The sequence below is a fragment of the Poecilia reticulata genome, chromosome 7 (assembly GCF_904066995.2).
Source record: "Poecilia reticulata chromosome 7, P_reticulata-male-v2, whole genome shotgun sequence".
Taxonomy (NCBI): Eukaryota; Metazoa; Chordata; class Actinopteri; order Cyprinodontiformes; family Poeciliidae; genus Poecilia; species Poecilia reticulata.
The window spans coordinates 13,376,948-13,398,153 of record NC_088836.1 but is presented as its reverse complement, the minus strand read 5'-3'; the positions used below and the strand labels follow the sequence as shown (position 1 = coordinate 13,398,153).

Genomic DNA, 21,206 nt, shown 5'->3' with positions numbered 1-21,206 from the left:
TAAAATTATGTAGTGTTCCACTGCTGAAATGTCCATTTCAGTCATTGTTAATTTTTGTAAGGGCATTGTAACATTTATAGCCAATATATGTGTCTTTAGTTGGACATATACAAGAACAAATAATGTAACACAAGGTTTAAAATCCAAATCCAAAACAATAAAAATAATTCAGACCACACAATCCATTAAAAAACTAATTCCCAGACATATCAGAGGAATGCTTTATCCAATAATTTTTATTCAATAATTATTATTTTTTTCCTATTACCCAATTTGTTTAGGGTAATGGAGGTTCAGAGGTTACATCCAGCCAGCAACAAGCTACAGGCGGAATCGACCCTCATCAGAATTCCTGTCCAACACGTCATTTTAAAAATCCCTATTTGAATTGCTTTTTGAGTCAGCCGTTTCAGACTTTCAGATATGACCCATTTGTGAAGCGAATGATATGGTTTATCTTATTGTTACACCTCTCTTCTGTGGACACGGCTATCAAGATAATTAAATAAGATTCTCAATGTGCTCAGCCACAGTCAACATCTCACACAGAAATTTGAGCTTAGATTAGCAAGATAAACTAAGAGATAAAACACATATATCACTGAAAATACCTTTTCCTGATCTCCAGTTTAGTTGAACCCAGAACTGGTCAGCAACTTATAGAAACACAGAATGTAATTTCTGAATCACCCAGTAAACCCTGCAGTCTGAAGCTCAATTTCTGGCTTCTTTATCAAAGGTTCCAACTTTTGCCTGGGGGAAAAAAGTCTAAATCAACGTTTAATTAGATGGATGCTATACATATGAAAAAAAATTAAAAATCTATGAAGTATTACAATCTAATTTCTTTTAAAACTTAACTTCTGGTAAGAATTTGCCATCTTAAAAGTGCAATGTGAGGATACTGAGGTTTAAACATTTAAACAACTATGTCAAAAAATATTTTTAAATAAAATAATTCCAATCATAAAAATCATTTTTAGGCATTGAAAATGTGACATCTTTAATATGCCCCCCTCACTTCCACAGGAATAAGCCATTCATATTTCACATCCTGGCTTTTGAAGTCTTAAATGACCGATCAACATTCAATTTCACACACACAACCTCAAAACAGACTGTTTTCTTTTAAAGCCAACTTTAATACAGAGTTGTGTGCTTCCACATATTTACAGGGCAGTATCAGAGGTGGAGGAAAAACACTTTCAAAAATGGATCAGTTCTGAACAACTGGGCTTCTCTTGTGATAAGGAAAAAAAAACAAAAAACAAAAAAAAGAAGGGAAAATGCACGTAATCCAGGTGATTTAAAACAATGAGGAAACATGTAGAGTCTATCTCTTGGGCCAGTTATGCCGGAACCCCCTGTAGGTATTAAACAGAATATTTAGCATGGAATATATCTGAAAATTCAGAAACAAAGAAACTTTACTGTTCTCAATGTTCACCTTTCTGATTTGCCCTTCATGTACGACATGCTTCTGTTTCCTGTAGATAAGTTGTTTTTTTGTCCTTGAGGAAATTTCTGCTGGATAAAAAGAGTTAAATATATTAGGGATCATGAAGAAAATATTTTTTTTTGTAAAATTGGCTTTTGTGCGGCTAAGCAAACCACAAACGCACCTTTTTCCTAAAATCCTGAGCTTGTCGATTTGGATCAAACTGCGTGCTGTCCTTGGCTTTGGAGCCTGTAAAGGAGAGCAGGAAACTGTCTGTTCACACTGAGCATCACTGGAATTTGGATTAAAATTAGGATGTGGCACTTTCAAAAGGATAAAAAGACACGATCAAATAAGCCTACCATCAAAAACTTTAAGATCTGACTGAGCGTAGTCAAAGGGTTTGAAGGTTTCTTCAGGAGGAGGTTCGGTCTTCTGGGATTTCTCTGCTGATTTCATCAGCTTCTTACTCGGTTTGGGAGTCGTCTCTCCAACCTCGCTGCCCCCCCTCGCTTTTTTCCTTCCACCATCTTTTGAATTCTGAAAAAAAAAAAAAACATTGGTCAGAAACAAATTAAAGTAAAAGAACTTGGTTTGTTTTCCAAAAAAACATCAACGTTATCTACGTTAACAATCGCTTGAGTCAAATGATAAATATTGCGAGTATGGCACTTCGTTGGACATGTAAAACGATATTTTTCTAATTTTCAATTATCATTTTGCCAGATGATTTTTTTTTAATAAACAAGGGATTATGAAAAAAAAAATCCAAAGATGTTTTTTCCATGTTCACAAACAGAACAAAGTACAGTTTGGATATTTCTGAAACGTTTAAAGAATCTGTAATCAACATAGAATTAATTCAGGCCATGTTTTGGCAACCTAAGCAAAGGATGATCAAATATATTTGAGATTCATACAAAAAAAGAAAAAAAAACCCTCAAAAAGGATGTTTGGGTCATCAAATGGCAAACAAAGGGCTAACATCACATGAATGGCAAATCTTCCTCTTCCTCTTCTATTAATCCATATAAAACAAAAAATATAAAACAAAAACCCCAAAAATGAATAGATTTTAACAAATTTATTTTCATATTTGAAAAGCTATCTTTATGTAGTTGTCATAATATAGTTGTATGTGAACTGGATATGCGTTTACATCTAGATGACTGCTTCATGCTTTTTAATTCTGTTTGAATGCAGAACAAATAATGGTGATGTAATCTGTCAGTGTTAATGCAATGCTACTCAGAAAAAAGTAAAATCTCTTTTGAAATAAAATCCTAATTAGACAAAGAAAAAAAAAAATCTTTGCTGCCAAAGGGCCATCTGAAAGTGACAATTTGCTAACATCACAGCCAATATTTCTCTGCAGTTGGCAGGTGGATGGCTGCTACTTTTTGCAGAGTTCCTGCCAATATCTCTGACTATGATCCATGCCACCAGACAGCGCTAACAAGCCGCCATGGAGGGACACTTTCTCTTTCTCTCTCTCTCTCTCTCTCATCATTGCAGACAGAATAACTTTGGCACTCATCCCTCCTGCATGCTTTTCCTCCTGGAGGAGAGAAACAGTAAAGCTGGCAGGAAGACATGCGGAAATCAAAGGGCGTGACCTCCTTTTATTCGAGCTCACCTTTTATACGAAGTGAAGAGCGCAGATAAAACGGAACATGAAGGAAAGCTTGTTTATGAGTAACTCAGCGGGTATCATGTAATACCCTCAGAGAGAGAGCGATCTAACAGCAGGGCGGCTTCAGAGGAGAAAGAAGCTCCCATTTCTCCTCAGTAGGGAAGAAACGCATGATGAGAAAAAAAATAAATAAAAAATGTCTTCGGCACTGCAAATCCCACACACTGTGCGCTTACTCTTCCCCAGGCAAAGGGGAAGAGTGACAGACACACAAATATAAATAAAAAAAAAAAAACTATGCTGCCGCTGCAGGCTGGCAGATGTAGTTCACCTGCTTGTCAGTCACAGTGCTGGAAAGCCAGGTGTGTGTGTGTGTGTGTGAGGGGGGGGTTGAAGGCCACCTCACGGGGTTAAACTGACTGTTAAAGCGCTCTCCTTAAAATGCGGCGCCAGACTTGCTGGCAACATGGAACTTGACTTTCTCATCAAACTTTTACCAGAGAAAACGGAAAAGACAGCAGAGCGAATGGCTTACTGCTGCTTGCTGGCGAACGGAGGCGATGTTCCGCAGAGACTCCTGATAGCTCTGTTTAGCCTTGGTTCTTTCCTCTGTAAGGAAAAAAAAAAAAAACGAATTCAGAAAAAATTCAGCAAAAAAGCAGTTACCTCAGAGATAATTAGATCCCGTTTTACCTGACAATTTCTTTGCTTTTTGCTTTGCTTCTTCCTTTGATTTCTTCTTGACCTCCATCTCTTTCTGCTGCTGCTCAGCACTCTGCAGTTTCCATCTCTTGCTGATCTGTTCGGGCAACAAAGCAAACCTATGACAACAACTCAATAAAAAGGAAAACACGGCAGCCACAGCAGAGGGGCTCGGATTACCTCGAATATCTTTGAAGACGGGTCAAACTTGGCGTTTTTGTTGACGTGCGCGCCGGTGGAGGGCAGATACTGAGGTTTCGAAGAAAAAACCCCCCCAAAAAACAGAAGGAATTAAAATAGCGTGATGAAAGTCAGAAATAATTCAGAGGCCTGATGTTTTATTTGATTTTACCATTCTGAAAGGATTTTCAAAAGACTCGATGATACTCCTGGCTTTCGTCCGAGCTACGGAGAGGGATCTTTGGCCAGCAGGAGTTTCCAGTTCCTTTGAAAGAAAGAAGACTTCTAATAAAAAACTGTAAGGCCGTTTACAAACAGAGCAGCTGAATACAGCTCCCTTCTAAAACCATCAGAAGGGAGTTGGAAGGGACTATTGAAATCTTTTAGATTTTGTCATAATACCGCCATGGACAGCAACGCTTTTTATCTTGATTATGTCTAACAGAAAAACCCAAAGTATTGCACTTTGATCAAAGAAAACAAAACAAACAAACCCCCCACCCCCTAAATGTTAAGTTCTACAAATTTCTGGCTCAGAAGGCACATGCCACATTTTTTTTTATTTGTAAAAGAAATGCTAACGGGTACAAACACCTTTGTAAGGTGTTGCATTTACCTGAAACAAGGTGATTTTAGCTGGAGCTAACAAGGAGCTTATTTTCTGCTCATCAACATCCATTTTGTGATCCTCCTCTGAGAACAGGACTCCTCGTTTCACTGAGACTTCTGAAAATTGACAAATTATTCAATGAAAACAATAGTCCCTTATGATTTTTTCTTTTTTTTTTTTAAAGTGCAACAATCAAGCTTACCATCAGCAACGAGCTGAGGGTGTCCGCTCTCAGACCCCCTGGACGTATCATGTGGACCAAACAACGGGACTTCTGCCTGGATACAGAAAATCATTTATTAACCCAACCAACGCCAAACCGGTCGCCATCTACCAAAACGTCTCCAACCAACCTTTTTGATGGTTGTGAGTCCTTTCTTCTTCTGAGCCGCCATCTCGGCCTGTGAGAATAAAGTGGAATAATTCCAAAGTTAAATGTGGACGTGACGCCGGCTGGCTGGCGCGGTGAGGGGCAGCTCAAGCCGCGCCGCCGTCAAATCTCTCCTTACCTTCAGGAGCGGCATTTCCCTGCCTTGCTGCACCAACAGGTGGAGCTCGTTGACCTGCTGCCTCAGCAGCGGCGGGACGGGGTTACAGCAGGCGATGATGCCCTGCGGCTCTCTGAGGAGTTAAATGACAAAAAATAAAATCAAAAGGAGAAATACATGACACATTAAAATGCTTTATAAATGGGATGGGTCTTACTTGGGCAGCTCTTCGGATATTTTGATCATCATATGAGTGGGGAGGACGTATCTGAAAGTAAACAAGCGGCCATGAAAACGTGACAAAAAAAAAAAAAAAAGTGGGCTCAAATAAGTAGATTCACATATAAAAATGGAACCGGGACATTTCTAGAACAGCGGGGTCAAGTGAATTCACACAGCCTACCCGGTGCTTTCATCTTCCTGCCTGGCCAGCTTGTCTCTCCAGGCGTACAGCAGCCTGAATGTGGTGAGCTGCTGGGTGTTAAAAGACCTTTTCTGCTTCCTCTGCAGCTCTAAATACGACTCCTCGGTGAAGATCGGCTTCACGTATTTCTGTCGGTAGAGGGAGAGGAGGTCGGCACGGCAAAACGTGACAAGAGGTAATGAAGGACATTACAACACGGCATTTAAAAAAATTGTTTGAAAATAAAAGAAGAGAGTTGTTTGTAATTTAAATTTAAAAATGCTAATGAAAAGACCAATTAGTCATCTGCGCTGCGTCTCTTGATGCTTGCCGTTACCCACGCCTCCACTGAGTTATTAAATAACTCAATTTACGGCTTGTGATGAGTCACCGGCATCACAAGCCGGTGACGCTTCGATGCAAATGAACCAGCTTCAATCGCAGGAAAACATCTAAATGATTGGCACTAGCAACCCTCCTGACCCCACTAAGGGACAAGGGTGTAAAGAAAATGGATGGATGGCTGGATGGATAGATGGATGAGACGTGAGGCAAACCTTCAGCGAAACGTCTTTGCTTTTGTTCCAGACGCACTGCAACAGGCCCGGCTGGCCGTGGTTCGACTCCAACAGCTGCGCCCTCATGCAGTCGTAGATGTAGAGGAGATAGTGCGTGTCGGCTCGAGCATATTCGATCATCTCTTCTGGCAAGGGGCTGCAACACAATGCATGTTTAATTTCTCTCCATGTTTTTATTTTTAATTTTTTTTTAAAGTAATGTTAAAAAAGAAATGCGTAAAAAACTCCAACTTGAAATGCAAAGCGTTGCAACGGTATTCACACTCGTTCGTGCGTCGGCCGCAAACGTAGCAGGATTTTAGACTTTCTATCCAAGAGAAAATCTCAAATTATTTATATTCTGTCTCACCGAGTTGCTTCATTTTTTTTAACCTGCATAGATTTTAAAACTGGACTTCTGACTGGACTTTCTTCAAATTAATAAATTCCTGTCACCACTGAATAAAGATCAGTTTTCTGTAGAACACAACTAACACTTCATGATTATCTGCGCTGAATTTTATTTGAAGACAGGAAAGGAAAAGGGGGGCTGAACACAAATGCCTGCCACACTTTCCACAACTTCACATCGTCATCACTTTCTGTTTGTGTGTCATATGGAAATAATCCCAATAAATTACAATGATGTCTGCTGGTGTAAGTGGTAGAATTTGGGGAGTTGAATACTTTTGCAACGAACAATAATTGTAAGTTAAAAAGAACTTCGGTTTAAAAAAAAGACAAACAAACAAACAAAACTTTAAATAGATAATTGGCTCCAGCTGTCAACCCACCGAATCCTCCAGTCAGCCAGCTGGTAGCGTTTGTCCGAGTTCACGTTGCAGAAGTTTTTCAGTAAATGGTCCAGAGAATGTCTGGCCAGGTTCAGGGCTCGACTTGCCTGATGGGTGTCAAAAAGGTTGACAACGTACAAGCCAAAGTCCCTCTGGAGCCACTCGATATCAGAATCAGCACCGTGAAAAACCTGTGTCGGGGGGTGGGGGTGGGGGAAGAGAAAAAAAAAAAGTACATTTTGAATGGTTTAAAAAAAACGAAGACTACATGATGAATTTTCCATTTGGATCCTTTTTGGCAATTCAGCTGGCAGTATGAGCCCACGCAGCACACTGTTTCCAAAGGTGTCCCCCGCTGAGTGTGAATCATGTTGGCTCCCACACATCACAAGACACCTGCCAACTTCATCAGACTTGTCTGAATAGGACTACTCTCACAGAGAGAGCATCACACAAAGTCGGAGCTTTATAGTTAAAATAATGTCAATTACAACTTCTGACTGCTCTTTTCAGCTTGGGAAGATTAGAAAGATGATCCGTTTCACTTTGGTTTTAATATTTCAAATATTATTAGTCAAAGTGATTTCTCGCAGCAACAAAAGACTCCGTCTGGGAAAAGGCCAGTTTGCTCAGATTGCTGAGCTGGCCTGGCATAAAACATGGCAAAAATATTTAAAAGCGTTCCTCCAAGAGAGCCGTGGGCGTCTAATAAAATAATGCGGTTCAGAAACACAACGGTAAGAACACAAAACACCAGGAAGTAAACGCAGAAAACTACATCTGGACTTAACCCAAGAGAGAATTTTTTTTTATAAAAATGTAAATAAGGGCTCAAGCTTTATGCTAATCCTTCTTTCAAATAAAATATTAAATCCCACAGCTCCAAACAAGCCGACCAGCAGGGGTCAGTGCAATTTCTCAACAATACGCTGATGCAGTATATGAGCCTCTATGATAAATTCTCTATAAACTATACCAAGAAACAAAACTTTAAAGAGTTAAGAAGCTGCTGTAACTACACCGACTTTGTCGTGTATTTTTATACTGTCAGGCAGCATGCAGCAGGAGTCGTTCCTTTACTTTTACGATAGTCGGGTCAGTGAACGCCTCGTTCAGGATGTGCATTTCGCCGCGGAGCTCCAGAGTGTCGATGATGAAGTCCTCCTCTCTGGTGGAGATCTGCATCAGGCAGGTGATGCCGAGGAAGCTCCGGTAGGAATGGTGCTGCCGTGAGACAAAACAATAAAATGTTCAAAAAAAAAAAAAAAAAAACTCTAAAAGCATTAATTACATAAGACCTAATAACGTGGCTTTCTGTGGTTCGAGTTCTGTTCCTTTTATTTTGATTTGAATTCAAAATCATCCTCATACCTCGAGATCCACTGCAAATTCAGCCAATTGGCACAGCTTCCCATTCAGAGCGACCAGCTCCTCCAGTGAGTCGATAATGGAAAGCTTGGTCTCGGCCATCGGCCTGTACATCTACGACACAAAAGTAGATGAAACGTCAGTGAAAATATGCAGCTAAATCCACTTTTAAGTCAAGAAGTAACTGTACTAAACCAAATAATGAAAAAAAAAACTGTAGTTGCAATTGATTAAATAATATATTTTTTTAAAAAGATGGGTTACATAATGACTACATCTGACCGCGTTACCTGAGGCTCCGGCTTGGACAGTAACCTTTCTGGTATGGTGAGATGGTCCAGTTCATACTGGTATGGATGTGCAAACCTACACGAAGCCAAACCGTTACTTTAGCAAAGAGATAGAGCACAACAACGTTCACGTTACACAACGGCACGAGACTTACATGTCTTCTACGTGTTCCTGAGTTCTCTGCTGGTGGATAAAGTCGGCCAGGGCAGCCGGGACGTCGAGGTCCTCTGGCCTCTCTTTGCGTATTTGCTTGTTTGAGAAATCTGCAGTTGGGAGAAAAGTCATCCGCTCAGAAAATGTCGGGGAGGGTGAAACGACGCTTATGAAGGTAAAAAGGCTTGGCATACATGACGGAAGTGGCTTCAGCGCATTCGGCTTGATGAAGATCTTGGGGACGAAAGGCGTATTGCTGTTGTCAACTTTCTCCTTAAATTTCAGTTGGGGCCTCGCAACGTTCTTGGCGTGGAGGAGTCGGAACGTCTCCGATCGGCTGCCAGAGCTGGAACCCTGGGAAAATGAAACAAAAAAAAAGGTGTTAGGCACCAAAGTCAACATTATGGTAATTCAGCTATTTGACTCAAGCGTATTGGACTTGGAGCATATCTAGGTGTTAGAAGACACCTCTGATGGAGAACTCTAGTTCGACTCCCCTGGATTAGATGTCTGGATTGGGACACGCAATGCTAGATTTGGGTCAAAACCGTCGCTGAAACGGCGGCAAGAGAAGCCGACAGGTCGGTTATCTCACCTTGCGATTCCAGCTGGACACAACAATTTTTGGAGGCTGAAACCCGGCAGGCATAACGGGATTCTGGGTCCTGTTTACCCCGTCGGCTTCGTCGAGGAGAATCCCCTGAAAGTTGCGTAGCAGAGCTCGGTTGGTTTGCAAAAAAATATAAATAATAATAATAAAAATGCCTGGAGTTTTAATTAAAAACAGTTCCCTCGATGAATCTCTTACCGCTCTTTCAAGAATAACATCGTTTGAGTCCACAACCAAGTCAAACCTCTCCTCCAGCCCGGTGAGCTTGTTCCGGTCTCTTATGTGAGACCTGCAGCCATGATGCTGCATGATCTGACTCATGCTAAACACAAAGACAAAATGATCAATAGCTCTTGTTATCCAGGCTGGTTTTTTATACAGAGAGGTATATATTTGACATAAAGCTTCAAAAGACAAGTCTATTCATACAAGTTCATTCAAGTTGAGGAGAATATGAATGTAAGCTAGGAAAAAATAATAATGGAGGACAGTATGTGCAGGCTCTGGCAAAAGTAATCATAGCATAACAATAGCATAACTTACATGTAGCTTAATAAATTAAAGAAAAGGTGTTGTCCTTGAAGGAATCTTAACTAAACACTTACCAGTGCAGAAGCTCGTCTCCTTGACTCTCACAGAACTCCTGGAAGCCTGGAAAGCTCCGGTAGAAATCATATTCATCTCCTGCTTGAGGCAAACCAGCTGAGGCTTTAGTGGCTGATAACACAGACCCCAAACCATACTGGAGAGAAGACAAGAGGAGAAACTCATCTTAAAGAACATTTGTGATATAATCAAAGTGGTGATTAAGAAAATGTCCGAAATTATCATTATTTTTTTTATCCAAAGACAACTGGAAGAAAATGTTAGCTTATGGCAGTTTCTGGACCATGGTGTTAACTACTTTTTTAAATACCTATTATTTTAATACCAGCTTTGACATTTGTTTGTAGCCAAACCTTTTTACTAGACTGTTTACTGCCAAAGTATTTTATTTTAAAATAGGTGATTTAACTTGAAGAAGCTTAAAGCTATACTTTAATCTGTACCAAGTTGATCTTGCTAGGGTAGGAGGGGGGATAGAGTTTTAAAATGATGGACAGTTAAACTGGCATTAGGCCAGTTCTAAGATAACTATGCAGTATTGTTTTTTATTTTTTCCTGTTACGTGGCTACTTAAAGACATTAACTAACAAACTTTTTGCTTGACTATAAATTCCACCTTTGACCTGAACATTTAAACTGTCAGTTAAAAGAACATATATAGGTGTTTATAATTAGTATAATCTTGAACTTTAAGGTAACCTCACACTGCAAAGAGATATTTAACAAGAACTTTGACTAACGAAGTATCAGCTACACCAAACTCAGGTCAAGCACCATTGGGGTAATGTGATTAAGTCACATTTAGATAGTTTGTCATGTGATAAGAGATTTTCTTAAGAAGCGAGTAGACTAGCAGCAGCACATAGCTGAGCTAACACGGGCTCCTCCTCCACGTTGTCCTCTTTCCCAGGAGAAAACATGTCTGGTTCAGACTCACTTTAACGAAGGCGTCTACGTCTTTAAAGCCAGGACAAAGCTCACTTTCCTCTTCTCTGTTGGCGCCTGGATTATCATCCCGGGAGCCACTGTTAGTGGATTCCTTCTTCTTGGAGGTTTTCATCATCTAAACAGTGCTGTGTACATGCGTGCCACAGGAAGCAGTCCCTTTCGTGAGTTTTTCTTCGGAGACGAGCTGAAGACCGGTAGAGGAACTACAGCGCCCTCTGTCTGTGGAGGAACTAAATGCAAAATCACCCTGTTATCCTGTTATATATATATATATATATATATATATATATATATATATATATATATATATATATATATATATATATATATATATATATATATAATAAATTGTGTCTGTCTAATAGACCTTAACATCTGACTTGTTCATCTACATCGCAGTTTAAATTCAACAAATAGCATTGAGAGCATTGTACAGTTTTAGTCACCAGTACTTTTATTTAAATTTAAGCTAAAATAAATTAACATAATGTTCTGCAACGAGCACACCACACCAGTAGTTCACAAAATAAGGGAATCGTTATGGTCAGAAAGGTACAGGGTCATGAGTCACAGCTAATTAAATTATTTCTTCTGCTTGCATCTGAGCTGAGAAAACTTTTGATGCACATGTTCACAGTTTGTTAATAAAGTGAGTAACAGAATGTTTCGAGTTACTGGTGAACACAAACTTAAAGGCGGGTAAATTACGGAATAAATAAATAAATCAATAATAATAAGAAGAATAAAACTGAGAAGGAATAAGAATGATCTTTCTTAACAGTGAGCCAGGGGTGCAGTGGTGGCTGGTGGGCTTAACTGAAGGTGTGCCACAATAAATATTTGCAGAGGTACTCGTGCAATTTAAAAAAAAAAAAACACCCCAAACAAGAAAACCACCATTATGTGACGGTTCACATCTAGAGTATCTTCAGATGCCTTTTGCAATGTGGACTAAATTCTGTTCAGAATCTTAATTACTTCTGGCTACAAATCCTGCAGAAGCAGGCGCTCGTCAGCAGTGCATCCATCCAATGCAGCGACACTGCAGACACAGCAACATCTTCTCTGTGTTGCCTCATCTCCTCCACCTTGGCAGAGAACGATGCACCAGTGCGCTACCACCATTAGGGGGCAGTGTGGACATTTTCAATCTGTGGTAACCACGGGGCAGCAGTTGCTGCAGTGGGAGAACCAATATGCACCAAATATGCATTCACAAGCATCTCTATATGAAATATGTCCTGACCATATCTGAATTTAAAGCGTTTTGTGGTGTTGCGCTACGACGTGAAAATACTCATTGTAAACCTTTCATCTCTCTTTGTGTTAACATCAACCACGCAGAGCCCAGTGTAGTGGTCCAATGGGTCGATAGCATGTGAAGAGCCAAAGTATTGACACAGCAGCTCATTATAAATGATCTGTGGGGAGAAACCTCTCTTTTCTTCACTTCCCATTCGGATCGATCTCTTCACAAGGTCCTCTCTTTCTTATTATCTTAAAAGCATCTCTGCAACACTGGTTCGATCAATACCTCGCAGCAGCTTTCCGTGTCATTTTGTTGTTTCGGTGGAAACTCTCTGAAGTTCACGAATTCACAAATAAACCAGATCTAGTGAAAGAGACAGAGTTGCACGAGGCCTAAAGCTTGACACTTTAAGGTTTAGACTGTGTGTTCTTGGAAAATACTGGATGTGGAATTACACTCAAATTTCTTTTGACAATGATCCTAATAATGATACAATTAATGTTTCAAGCGAAAACTTTTATGGACTGTTTTCCTTATCCAGTGAAGAGGATATTACTGCAGCCTTTTACCCCCATTTATTAGCTTTTTTAATAATATCATCCATTTTATAGGTGCCATGGCACCCCAAGGCTCTACTTAAATTCCTCCTGCAGTAAGACACTAAAACTGCTGATGCTAAAAATGACCCCATCCCACACAGAATAATCATAGAAAAGCAGAAAAATCCACAAGGAAAATCCTCAGCGAACTGCTTTTATTAAGTCCCTCGTTTAGAAAACACGAATGCACCAAACAATATCATACATGCACATCTTCCGCATATCAAGATCAACTGTTCACTTTTCAATGTGAAAAAGTCTAAGGATCTCACAGAGATCACCAGGACATAAAAATACCGAGGAGTCACAAATAAGAAAAGGCCAAGCGTTGTTACCCAGAGCTCCAATCGTCGTCGTTAGTTTTTCCAGTTTTTTACAAATTACAAATTTAAAGTGTCTTATACTGCTTTACAATCAAGTTTACTGATTGCCAAAAAAAAAAAAGGGAAAAACTTTATAAAAACACAAAAAGTTTTATATTTGTGGTCTATTTCATCAGTTTGACCACCTTGCAACATTTTGTAACAGTGCACCAAAGAACTGAGACAGCAGCTGGTGCAAGGTGGAAGTCATGTATTTTTCAAATTCGAGATTTGAGTGAGTAAAACAATTCGAAATAAGACACTAAAATCAACTTATTGTGGTGTCCTAAAAGCATGAAAAAAAAGCCTTAAATAAATTCATCCTTTGTTACAGTTGAGAGGTCTATTACGACTTCAGTCTTTGATTTGAGTATGTTTTTTCTCAGAAAAAAAAAATCTACATTTCTAAATAATTGTTTGTTTTATTACAGGCACCTCTAAAAATACCTGCAATATAAACGTAACCAAATAATTTTTTTTAATGCAGTCTTTCTGCAAGTTTCTGTGGGATAAATGTAAGTTCTTTTATTATTTAAGACATCTGTGAATTAGAACAAATATCTTAAGGTACTTTAAGGTACTGTAAATTTTTTAAAACTTCAAACGTAAGTTAAAAGAATAAGCAACACAAGAAAACATGTTTTAGCTATTAAACAAATACGCTGCTAGAAAAGAAATGGGTGGAGGTAAAAACTTATAGTTTGCTGCCCCTTGTTGCATCCCAAATAAAACTACTTTCCAATGCTTTCTATCGTTTACAATGATTCTAATTATTAAAGACACGCCATCTTAAACAAGGTGCCACTATGTAAGGTGACAAGAAGGTTTTGATTTAAATTTTCTAAGAAACCATAAATAAGAAATATTTTTGCTGCATTGCGAGGATAATTGAATGTCAGGTGATTCATTTCTTCAGTTCCTTCTTCTGATCAAGAAATGAAGCTTTGAGGCAGTGTGATGATAAGTCCTTAGCTATAACTACAAGATACAGAAATAGTAATCTGGCAATGGTAAGTGCATCTAAAGCTCAAAAAAAAGCACATTAAACTGAATGGAACCAAAAGAAAAAAAGGTCAACAAAAAAAGCTATTTTTTTCTCCTAATTTAAGATGTAACTAAATGCAAATATGGACACATTTGCTTCCAGGAAGCAAACAGTTTTAAACACCTCAGTCTGTGACAAACAAGGCCGGACGAGGATACAAGTATATTTTAATATGAGATTATGTGAGTGCAATAAAAGATGAACTTATTTTGGACTTTTTTTTCCCTACCCATCTACTGATAATTGTGGAGGATGCTGTACGTAGTTAATGGAGACGAGCTGTCATATTGCAAAACAACAGCTTTTAATTATTATCTTCGAACAACACTTGGCCTTTGTGCAGAGATTTTGGAAGAAACAAAAAGAAAACAGGAACGATTAGGAACCATATCAAACATTTAGAAAGAAAACATCCAAATCAAATCAAATCAAATCATGTCTACTTTACCAATACATTACAAAACAAAGAGGCTGGCAAAGCTTCCATGTACCAAAGACATAAAGGTTGCCTTTTTTCATATCTGTTTGATCAATACATCGGCCGAAAGCATTTGCTACCAATGTAAGCATGTATGTTCATTTAATAAAAACACAGTGGTAAAACATAATAATAATATATATATAAAAAAAAACATACATCGGTTGTCATACACAGAAAGCCACAGAAAAAATAAAAATAAAAAACCTAACCAGACTTAGACTTCAAAGGAGTTTGAGTCATTTACACATATTTGCAGGGAACAAAAACAAGGTTTAATCAGAAAAATTCACCCAACATCGGCTGTATTGTGTGAATTTTCCCTCTAGTCGCCTTGCTCTGGTAATCTGTGATCATTTAATAGAAAAGCAGACCTGTCAGCTCCTGACTGGGTCAAATCCATTGCGCGCCCCCGACGCTGACCTTGTATTATTCTACGTGAATGTCCGTGATGCTTCACTTACTCTGTGCCCACAAGCATTGTTAGAGGTTGAAGAATTTAGATTTAAACACCACAATGGTCCTCTTGAAATCACTCGTCTCCGACTCCATAGGCTAAGGTGATAACACACACACAGTCCCCGCTCACACGCTTTGTCTTTTGTCTCATGCTCACACCTTTTCTGGTGTCATTTTGATAGAACCGTCCTGATTTAGTCCTCCCTAAATCCTGATATATTAGTCTTGTGCGGGTGTCATTAGTGCCATTAGTCGAATGCCCTTTCCCCACAAAACCCCTTAGGCCTGCTATAATTTATTAAGATGTTTTAATGTCTGCTAAATCATGGCACATGTCAGGCTTTCCATTCAAGTCGGACTGTTAAATAGCCCATTGTGTTCTGAGCTAATACCTCTCTGATCTATTCGCTCCTGCCACCTTGGAGCATTTACATGATAGAGTGAAGCAGGTCTGGGTACCTGAGTGGTGGTGGCTGTGGTTTTTCACTGAAGTACATAAGCAAACAGTGACGGCACAAACAACACACACACACACACAAAAAAAAGCCCAATAGTACAAGTGACAACAAAGGACAGATTCACAAAGTATTAAAACACAGCTGACCATAGATTTATCCAAATAATGTCGAAGCTGGTGGCTAGATTTCAGTTTTCAGACTGGCACAATTGGCAGCATTTCGAACGTCTTGTCCCAACTTTAATGGCTGATGATGATGATGATGATGATGATGATGATGATGATGATGATGATGATGATGATGATGATGACATATGAGCTGACTTCGGCTGGGTGCCCAGCAGAGAAACACTAAAAGTTCTGTTTGAATATTCTCTTGATATTAATTAATGAATTGTTAGGTTTCCTGTAAATCCTTCAGTCATTTGTACTCTAACATGCATGTTGCTATGTTAAAATGTTCAAGGAGAAGTTTTCTGATCAGATGATCATAGGGCTTAAAGTAAAAAAAAAAAAAAATGGAGCCTGAAACTTTTCTTGGTGGTGATGGGAATTAAATTTAACAGCACAATAAACAAGTACATGTCAAGTAACAATGACTTCAATGAGGTTCCAATGTACTTCAACTAAATGAAAAATGTTCCCAAGATATGTATGTCCCACTGCAGCCTTCCAGCTATAAACAAACAGAAAAAAACCTCAAAAAGGCTCACAACCTCATGGAGCAGAAACATTTCAGGCAATTTATTTGTAAGAAATTCAGAATACTTCATATCACAATCTATAGATAGAAATTGCACAGATTTGGCTTCTTTTTTTATGCTTCGGTTTTTAAACAAAGTTCTGTAAGAAATCCAATCCACTAATTTGTCTAGAGAAACAGGTGGTGCATGAGAAGTTGTTGCAGATGAGTTAAAGATGTTATATGTTTTGTGTACAAACTTTAGTTTTAGTTTTAGAGCAGGTAACTCTGCGCTTGGCCCACTGAGTTTTAATATTTGATTTAAAAAAAAAAGATCTGATGGGCTGCTGGAAAGGAATATTGTTGTGTGCAAGTTGTGCAAAAAGGAGTTAGCCTGTCATCAAACTATTCAAGCCAAAAAAATACCCTCCCTATGCAAAAACAGGAAAAAAACCCTATGAACTTCCTTATTGTTGATCTCACACATCCATTTTTTAAATAATTTAAAACAGCAAAACAGGTTTTTTAAATAGAAAATCTTGCTTATTTTTTCATATACAGTTTTAAATTAAAATGCAATGTAGCAATTAACTCAGGTAAAATTTAAAATCTGTAAAAATTTTGAATCCCACCATAAAAAAAATATACAAAAACATGCAAAAAAACAAAACAAAAAAATAAACAGGCTTCACATTCAAATAAGGAAAACTTATTACCATACAGTTTGTGAGATAGCAAATTAATTAAGAAGGATTTGGGTTGTAAGAGTTTTAAATTGGTTGACAAAGGGTATGCATTTAAGGAGAGGCTGCCATGACGCATTTTATTCACAGGTATTTTGAACTCCCAGATATTAGGAAACTGTAAAAACAGCTAACATACAGATGGCAACAGCGATTTAGCCTTTTAAAAAAAGGTGTTTGCAGTGTTTAACTCTGTTGTAAATGCAGGGATCTGTTACCAAAACAAGTGAGAAAGAAGTTGAAAGCCATCTCCCTTTCTCACCTCCACTTGCCTGGTGGCGGTGTGAAGAGGGTGTGAAGTGGATGTGAGGTGAACGGCGGATTATCGGTTTTGGTGACAGAAAATGCTAGATGGTACAACAGATGGATGTAGCCACTGGGTATGAAAAGTCACACAAATTCTGAAGTTGTTTTTTGCTTCTTTCTTCTTATTCTCCTCAGTCTGCTTGGCTTCTTTCTGTAATTTAGTCGCAATACCCCACATAACGATCGGGATGCAAAAAAACCTAACTTTGAATCAAAGAATAAATAATAGAATGGTGGCCGTGGTGATCAATGAACCACAAGAAATTTTCAAAACGTCCATGTGCCAAATTTGTTGCGTCAGAAATGAAACGCCACTTGAAAACTGAACTAATAATGACCTGACTTGTACAGACGTGTAAACAGCTACAATATTGAATAATTTATGGGTTAGGTCATTTTGTGCTGGAGCCGACAGTTCGAGGTCATCTGCATGGTGACACTTATTTCCATTATTTTCTCAAATGCTGGAGATGTGAGAAAAGCACAGTAGGAGGGCTCTTTGTCACCGCTGCTCCTTGACATCAGACGGTACCGAAGCCCTGAGGCGTTTTAAAATTCAGTCTTTAAGAGAGTTAGCTAAGCTGTATGCTTTATGTACAGGTTAAAAAGGTTCACATGAGTTAATAAGGCAGTTTCTTGAAAAGCTATTTTTATCACTATAAATCTAATAATATAAATGCTAACTGTTCTTGCACTGTGCTGTTCTGTGATCTCATCAGTTATGTCACATTTCTCTAATATATTTCTCATTGAGATCAACCAAATGTTCATATAAGAACATGGAAATTCACTGGTTGTCCGCTTAAAATTAAGACTTTAGAACCCTTGTGACTACATCCATCTCTACTGGTGCCAAAAGTTTAAATGCATTCCCTTGCTCCTTCATATTTTGTATTTGAATTCTTAAAGATGAGAATTTATAACTAGAAGTGTTAATATGACACCACAAAGTCCCCCCTCAATTTTATGTAGATAAACTGGCCACTTTTTGGGTACACCTTCTTAGAATTGCATTAGTCATCTGGATATGGTCATCAACACTGCTCAGTTAGTCAATTGGTAATAAGGGGGTCCAAGTGTGCCACACCATCACATGTAGCAGCAGCAGTCTGAATCATTGATACAAGTCAGTCTGGATCCATGCTTTCATGTTGTTTACACCAGATTCTAAATGCTGCAGCTGCAGGCACACAATGCTGAATCAATCTGTAAAAATTGTAGCATCAGGTTTGAGATTTAAGGTTTGACGTGCTGGAGATGGTATTCTGAATGCCTTATAAAAGGTGTTTAGATGAGCCACTGTTGCCTTCCTATTATTTTAAGCCAGTTTGTCAATTCTGTCCAACTCTCTGACATCAAATGGGCGTTTTCATCCCTACAAGCTGCTCCTCACTGGACATTTCTCTTATTTTTTTTTTACCCCCAAACCATTGTATGTAACACAAGAGATAGGCATGTGTGGTAACCCCAACAGATGTTTATGAAATACTCAGGCCAGCTCTATGTACACCAACAACCATAATATAATCAAAGTCACTTAAATTGTATTTTTTGTGTGCGGCTCAAAGTTCAGCCAGTCATCTTCATCTTGTCTAGACACCGGACTGCATCGAATTCCTACCATGAGATGAGTGGAATTTGTTTTGAGTTAACAAGCACTCAAAAAGGTTACCTAATAAAGTGGCCAGTGTTGACTTCTATTACTGAGATCTACAGTTGGCACAATATATTCTTGAATCTATATTTGTGAAATCTGAGCAAAACAAAGGCAAACTACCCCTATCTGTTAACATTAGAGCTTTGTCTATCTTAGTTTTTAAGGTGGATAGGCAAATGCTTTATTTAGAAAATGTGAAATTAGGCATCATATGCCATTTCAACATCCCTCCACAGCTTGCTAGGTTATGATAGAGAATGGTTATCGCTCCAAACCCTGGACAGTGTGTTTTATGTGTGTTTAAGATCAGCCCATCCTTTTGTCTATAGTCCATATATCCTGTCCAAATTTAGCCAAACAAAGACATTGAAAGTCAGGCTTCCCCAAAACTTTTACACTTCAATTATTTATTTATTTATTTTTACTCATTTTCACTCATCAGCTTCTTCACTGTATAGATTGAAGTATATGCTAATTTTTCTGAATTTTCACTGAGGTTTTGGCTCAGGGGTTTCCCCCTGAAGCTGAAGAGCTGCGTTCTGAAACATGCCTGTTTCATACATCGTATGTTTCATTCTTTCCTATAAAATGGAAGTGAAATACACAAAATGTCATGTATTTAATTGTAAAAGAGAATAAATTCTTTTGTACAAATCTTCACTTCAAAGAATCAACTTGGAAGTAAAAATTTAAGACTTCTGTTGTTGTTACCTAATAACTTGGGAAAAAAAAGAAATAAGAAGAACAAATTGGCACTTGTACTACGCAGCATTACTCCTACTGCTGTTTGTGGGAACATGTGTCTTGATGCCAAGTTAAGTACAGATTTTAGTTTTTTTTTTTCTTCTCCAGGCATTAAAACCTTAAGGAGCCTACATTCAATTTTCCAAAGTTAAGCGATAACGACAAGGTAAATACTTAACAATATGAGGTGTTTTATGACCGTAATATGGAACACAATCCATTTTTAATGGAGCATGTACTTATAAAAACAGGCTGCTGGATGTATCTGAAATTGGGGCCATTGTGAGAATCTTCAAAGGCACAAGCATATGTGTGAATAAAAATGTTCAGACGATCTGATTGAGGCATGAAGAGGAAAACAGAAAATTCAAGGGATGAAAACTAAAATCTCACACTGAGGCCCTCAAAAGGTACACTGAGTGCTTAATGGCTATAAACTGCACAAAACTAAATGCTGAGAAAAGTGTGGAGCTATTTTTTTAATAATAAGAAGAAGGCTTAAACTACTTTGGCACATGAATGGAAGTAAGGCATCTGTGTTATTTCAGAGTCAAAGTAAAGAGCTGAATTGGAGTATTGTTCCTGACTGGCAAAATGTCAGACCCACATTAAAAAAAATAAATAAATAAATAAAGGCAAGCAAATAATGTTAATTAATTCTGTCTGATAGCACACTCCAATATTGCACTGCCTCATATTTTCTATAGAACACAATAAAACTGTCATCTCCAAACAAGAGTCAAGAGAGAAAAAAAAAGCATGGTTACTTCTAGAAACAATAGAAAAGTGTTGGAAAACAAAGCAGAGAGAGGTCTTGTCACAACATTGACCTGAACGTAGATATTGCAATGGTGAAGAACAAGGAGAGCGGGGATGTGTCCACACTCAGGGCGTTGGAGCCACGGGCGCTCATACCTACAGCAAAGACAAAAAAAAAAAAAAAAGAAAAGAAAAAAAAACACGGTGAAAACTAAATGTACTGAAGCTCACATCTAACTTATACACTATTTTTAATTCTGACTTAGACTCAAAATACTGGAAGGCTGAAACATTCCCAACATAAATGAAAACATGTTACATGCAACCAATAGCAATTCTTGCACAAATTGTGCCCTGGACAATTCAGTAGCTGGATAAATAAAGCAAATTCCTGCAGAAACCAAGCAAAATATTCTCTCTATTCTCAGTAGAATGAAGAGGGTGCTAACTCTCCACTGACTTTACTTGCTTGAAAGCAATAGAAGATGTGTACAAGGTGAAACTAAAATACCAATTTTCCTTTTCTAATCTGCTGCTTTTGCTGCCCCATTTCTTAAGCTGACCTGGGCAACTGCCCATTTCAAAACCCACCAGTGAATGTGATGTAAAGTTTTCAATTTAATCAATTAAAGGGAGAATTTAGATTTCATTTTTGATTGAGGCGGTGTCCATCGCTTACCTGAAATATACAAATGTGTTGTCAAAGTAAGCTGCCGGCATGAGGGAGACAATATTTTGTAATATTGTCTCCCATTGACAATGGAAACTGTACTGGATCTTCTATTAGCAATTATCACAGCAGCTTCTGTGTACTCTCAAGATAATGCTAGTACTTCCCTTAACTCAGAATTTTTCAGAGCAGCCAACATTCCCAAATCCTGCAAG

General features: G+C 38.4%; 2 protein-coding genes across 4 annotated transcripts in view; both read right to left on the bottom strand.

Moving 5' to 3' along the window:
• Positions 1 to 1,121: 1,121 nt before the first annotated feature.
• On the bottom strand, positions 1,122 to 10,986 carry exosc10 (exosome component 10). Of its 2 annotated transcripts, none has more exons than XM_008413429.2 (25): positions 10,771 to 10,986; positions 9,833 to 9,969; positions 9,426 to 9,549; positions 9,213 to 9,317; positions 8,812 to 8,971; positions 8,619 to 8,727; positions 8,464 to 8,539; positions 8,177 to 8,287; positions 7,886 to 8,029; positions 6,806 to 6,996; positions 6,012 to 6,168; positions 5,455 to 5,603; positions 5,269 to 5,319; positions 5,073 to 5,184; positions 4,917 to 4,964; positions 4,766 to 4,841; positions 4,570 to 4,679; positions 4,126 to 4,218; positions 3,954 to 4,022; positions 3,765 to 3,870; positions 3,607 to 3,680; positions 1,801 to 1,978; positions 1,623 to 1,687; positions 1,448 to 1,527; positions 1,122 to 1,364 (listed from the first exon to the last, which is right to left on the bottom strand). In XM_008413429.2, exons 1-25 carry the CDS (start codon positions 10,894 to 10,896, stop codon positions 1,334 to 1,336), a joined length of 2,682 nt encoding a protein of 893 aa, XP_008411651.1. In that variant the 5' UTR covers positions 10,897 to 10,986; the 3' UTR covers positions 1,122 to 1,333. The 2 variants fall into 2 exon arrangements, with proteins under 2 accessions (XP_008411651.1, XP_008411652.1); XM_008413430.3 differs by having other exon boundaries at positions 1,448 to 1,524; positions 10,771 to 10,985.
• A 1,781-nt stretch (positions 10,987 to 12,767) lies between these two features.
• cntn3a.2 (contactin 3a, tandem duplicate 2) overlaps positions 12,768 to 21,206 on the bottom strand; it is a 72,969-nt gene continuing 64,530 nt past the window's right edge. For both annotated transcript variants that reach the window (XM_008413432.3, XM_008413431.3), the window contains exon 24: positions 12,768 to 20,477. In XM_008413432.3, the coding sequence (XP_008411654.2) occupies positions 20,380 to 20,477 (98 nt within the window). In that variant the 3' untranslated portion in view covers positions 12,768 to 20,379. The remainder of the gene's footprint in view (positions 20,478 to 21,206) is intronic.

Coding starts and splice junctions, on each gene's coding strand:
- exosc10 (XM_008413429.2), bottom strand. CDS start 10,896: ATGATGAAAACCTCCAAGAAGAAGGAATCCACTAACAGTGGCTCCCGG. Junction 8,972..9,212: donor TGTCCAGCTGGAATCGCAAG/GTGAGATAACCG, acceptor TCATTTTCCCAG/GGTTCCAGCTCTGGCAGCCG. Junction 1,528..1,622: donor CTCAGGATTTTAGGAAAAAG/GTGCGTTTGTGG, acceptor CTTTTTATCCAG/CAGAAATTTCCTCAAGGACA.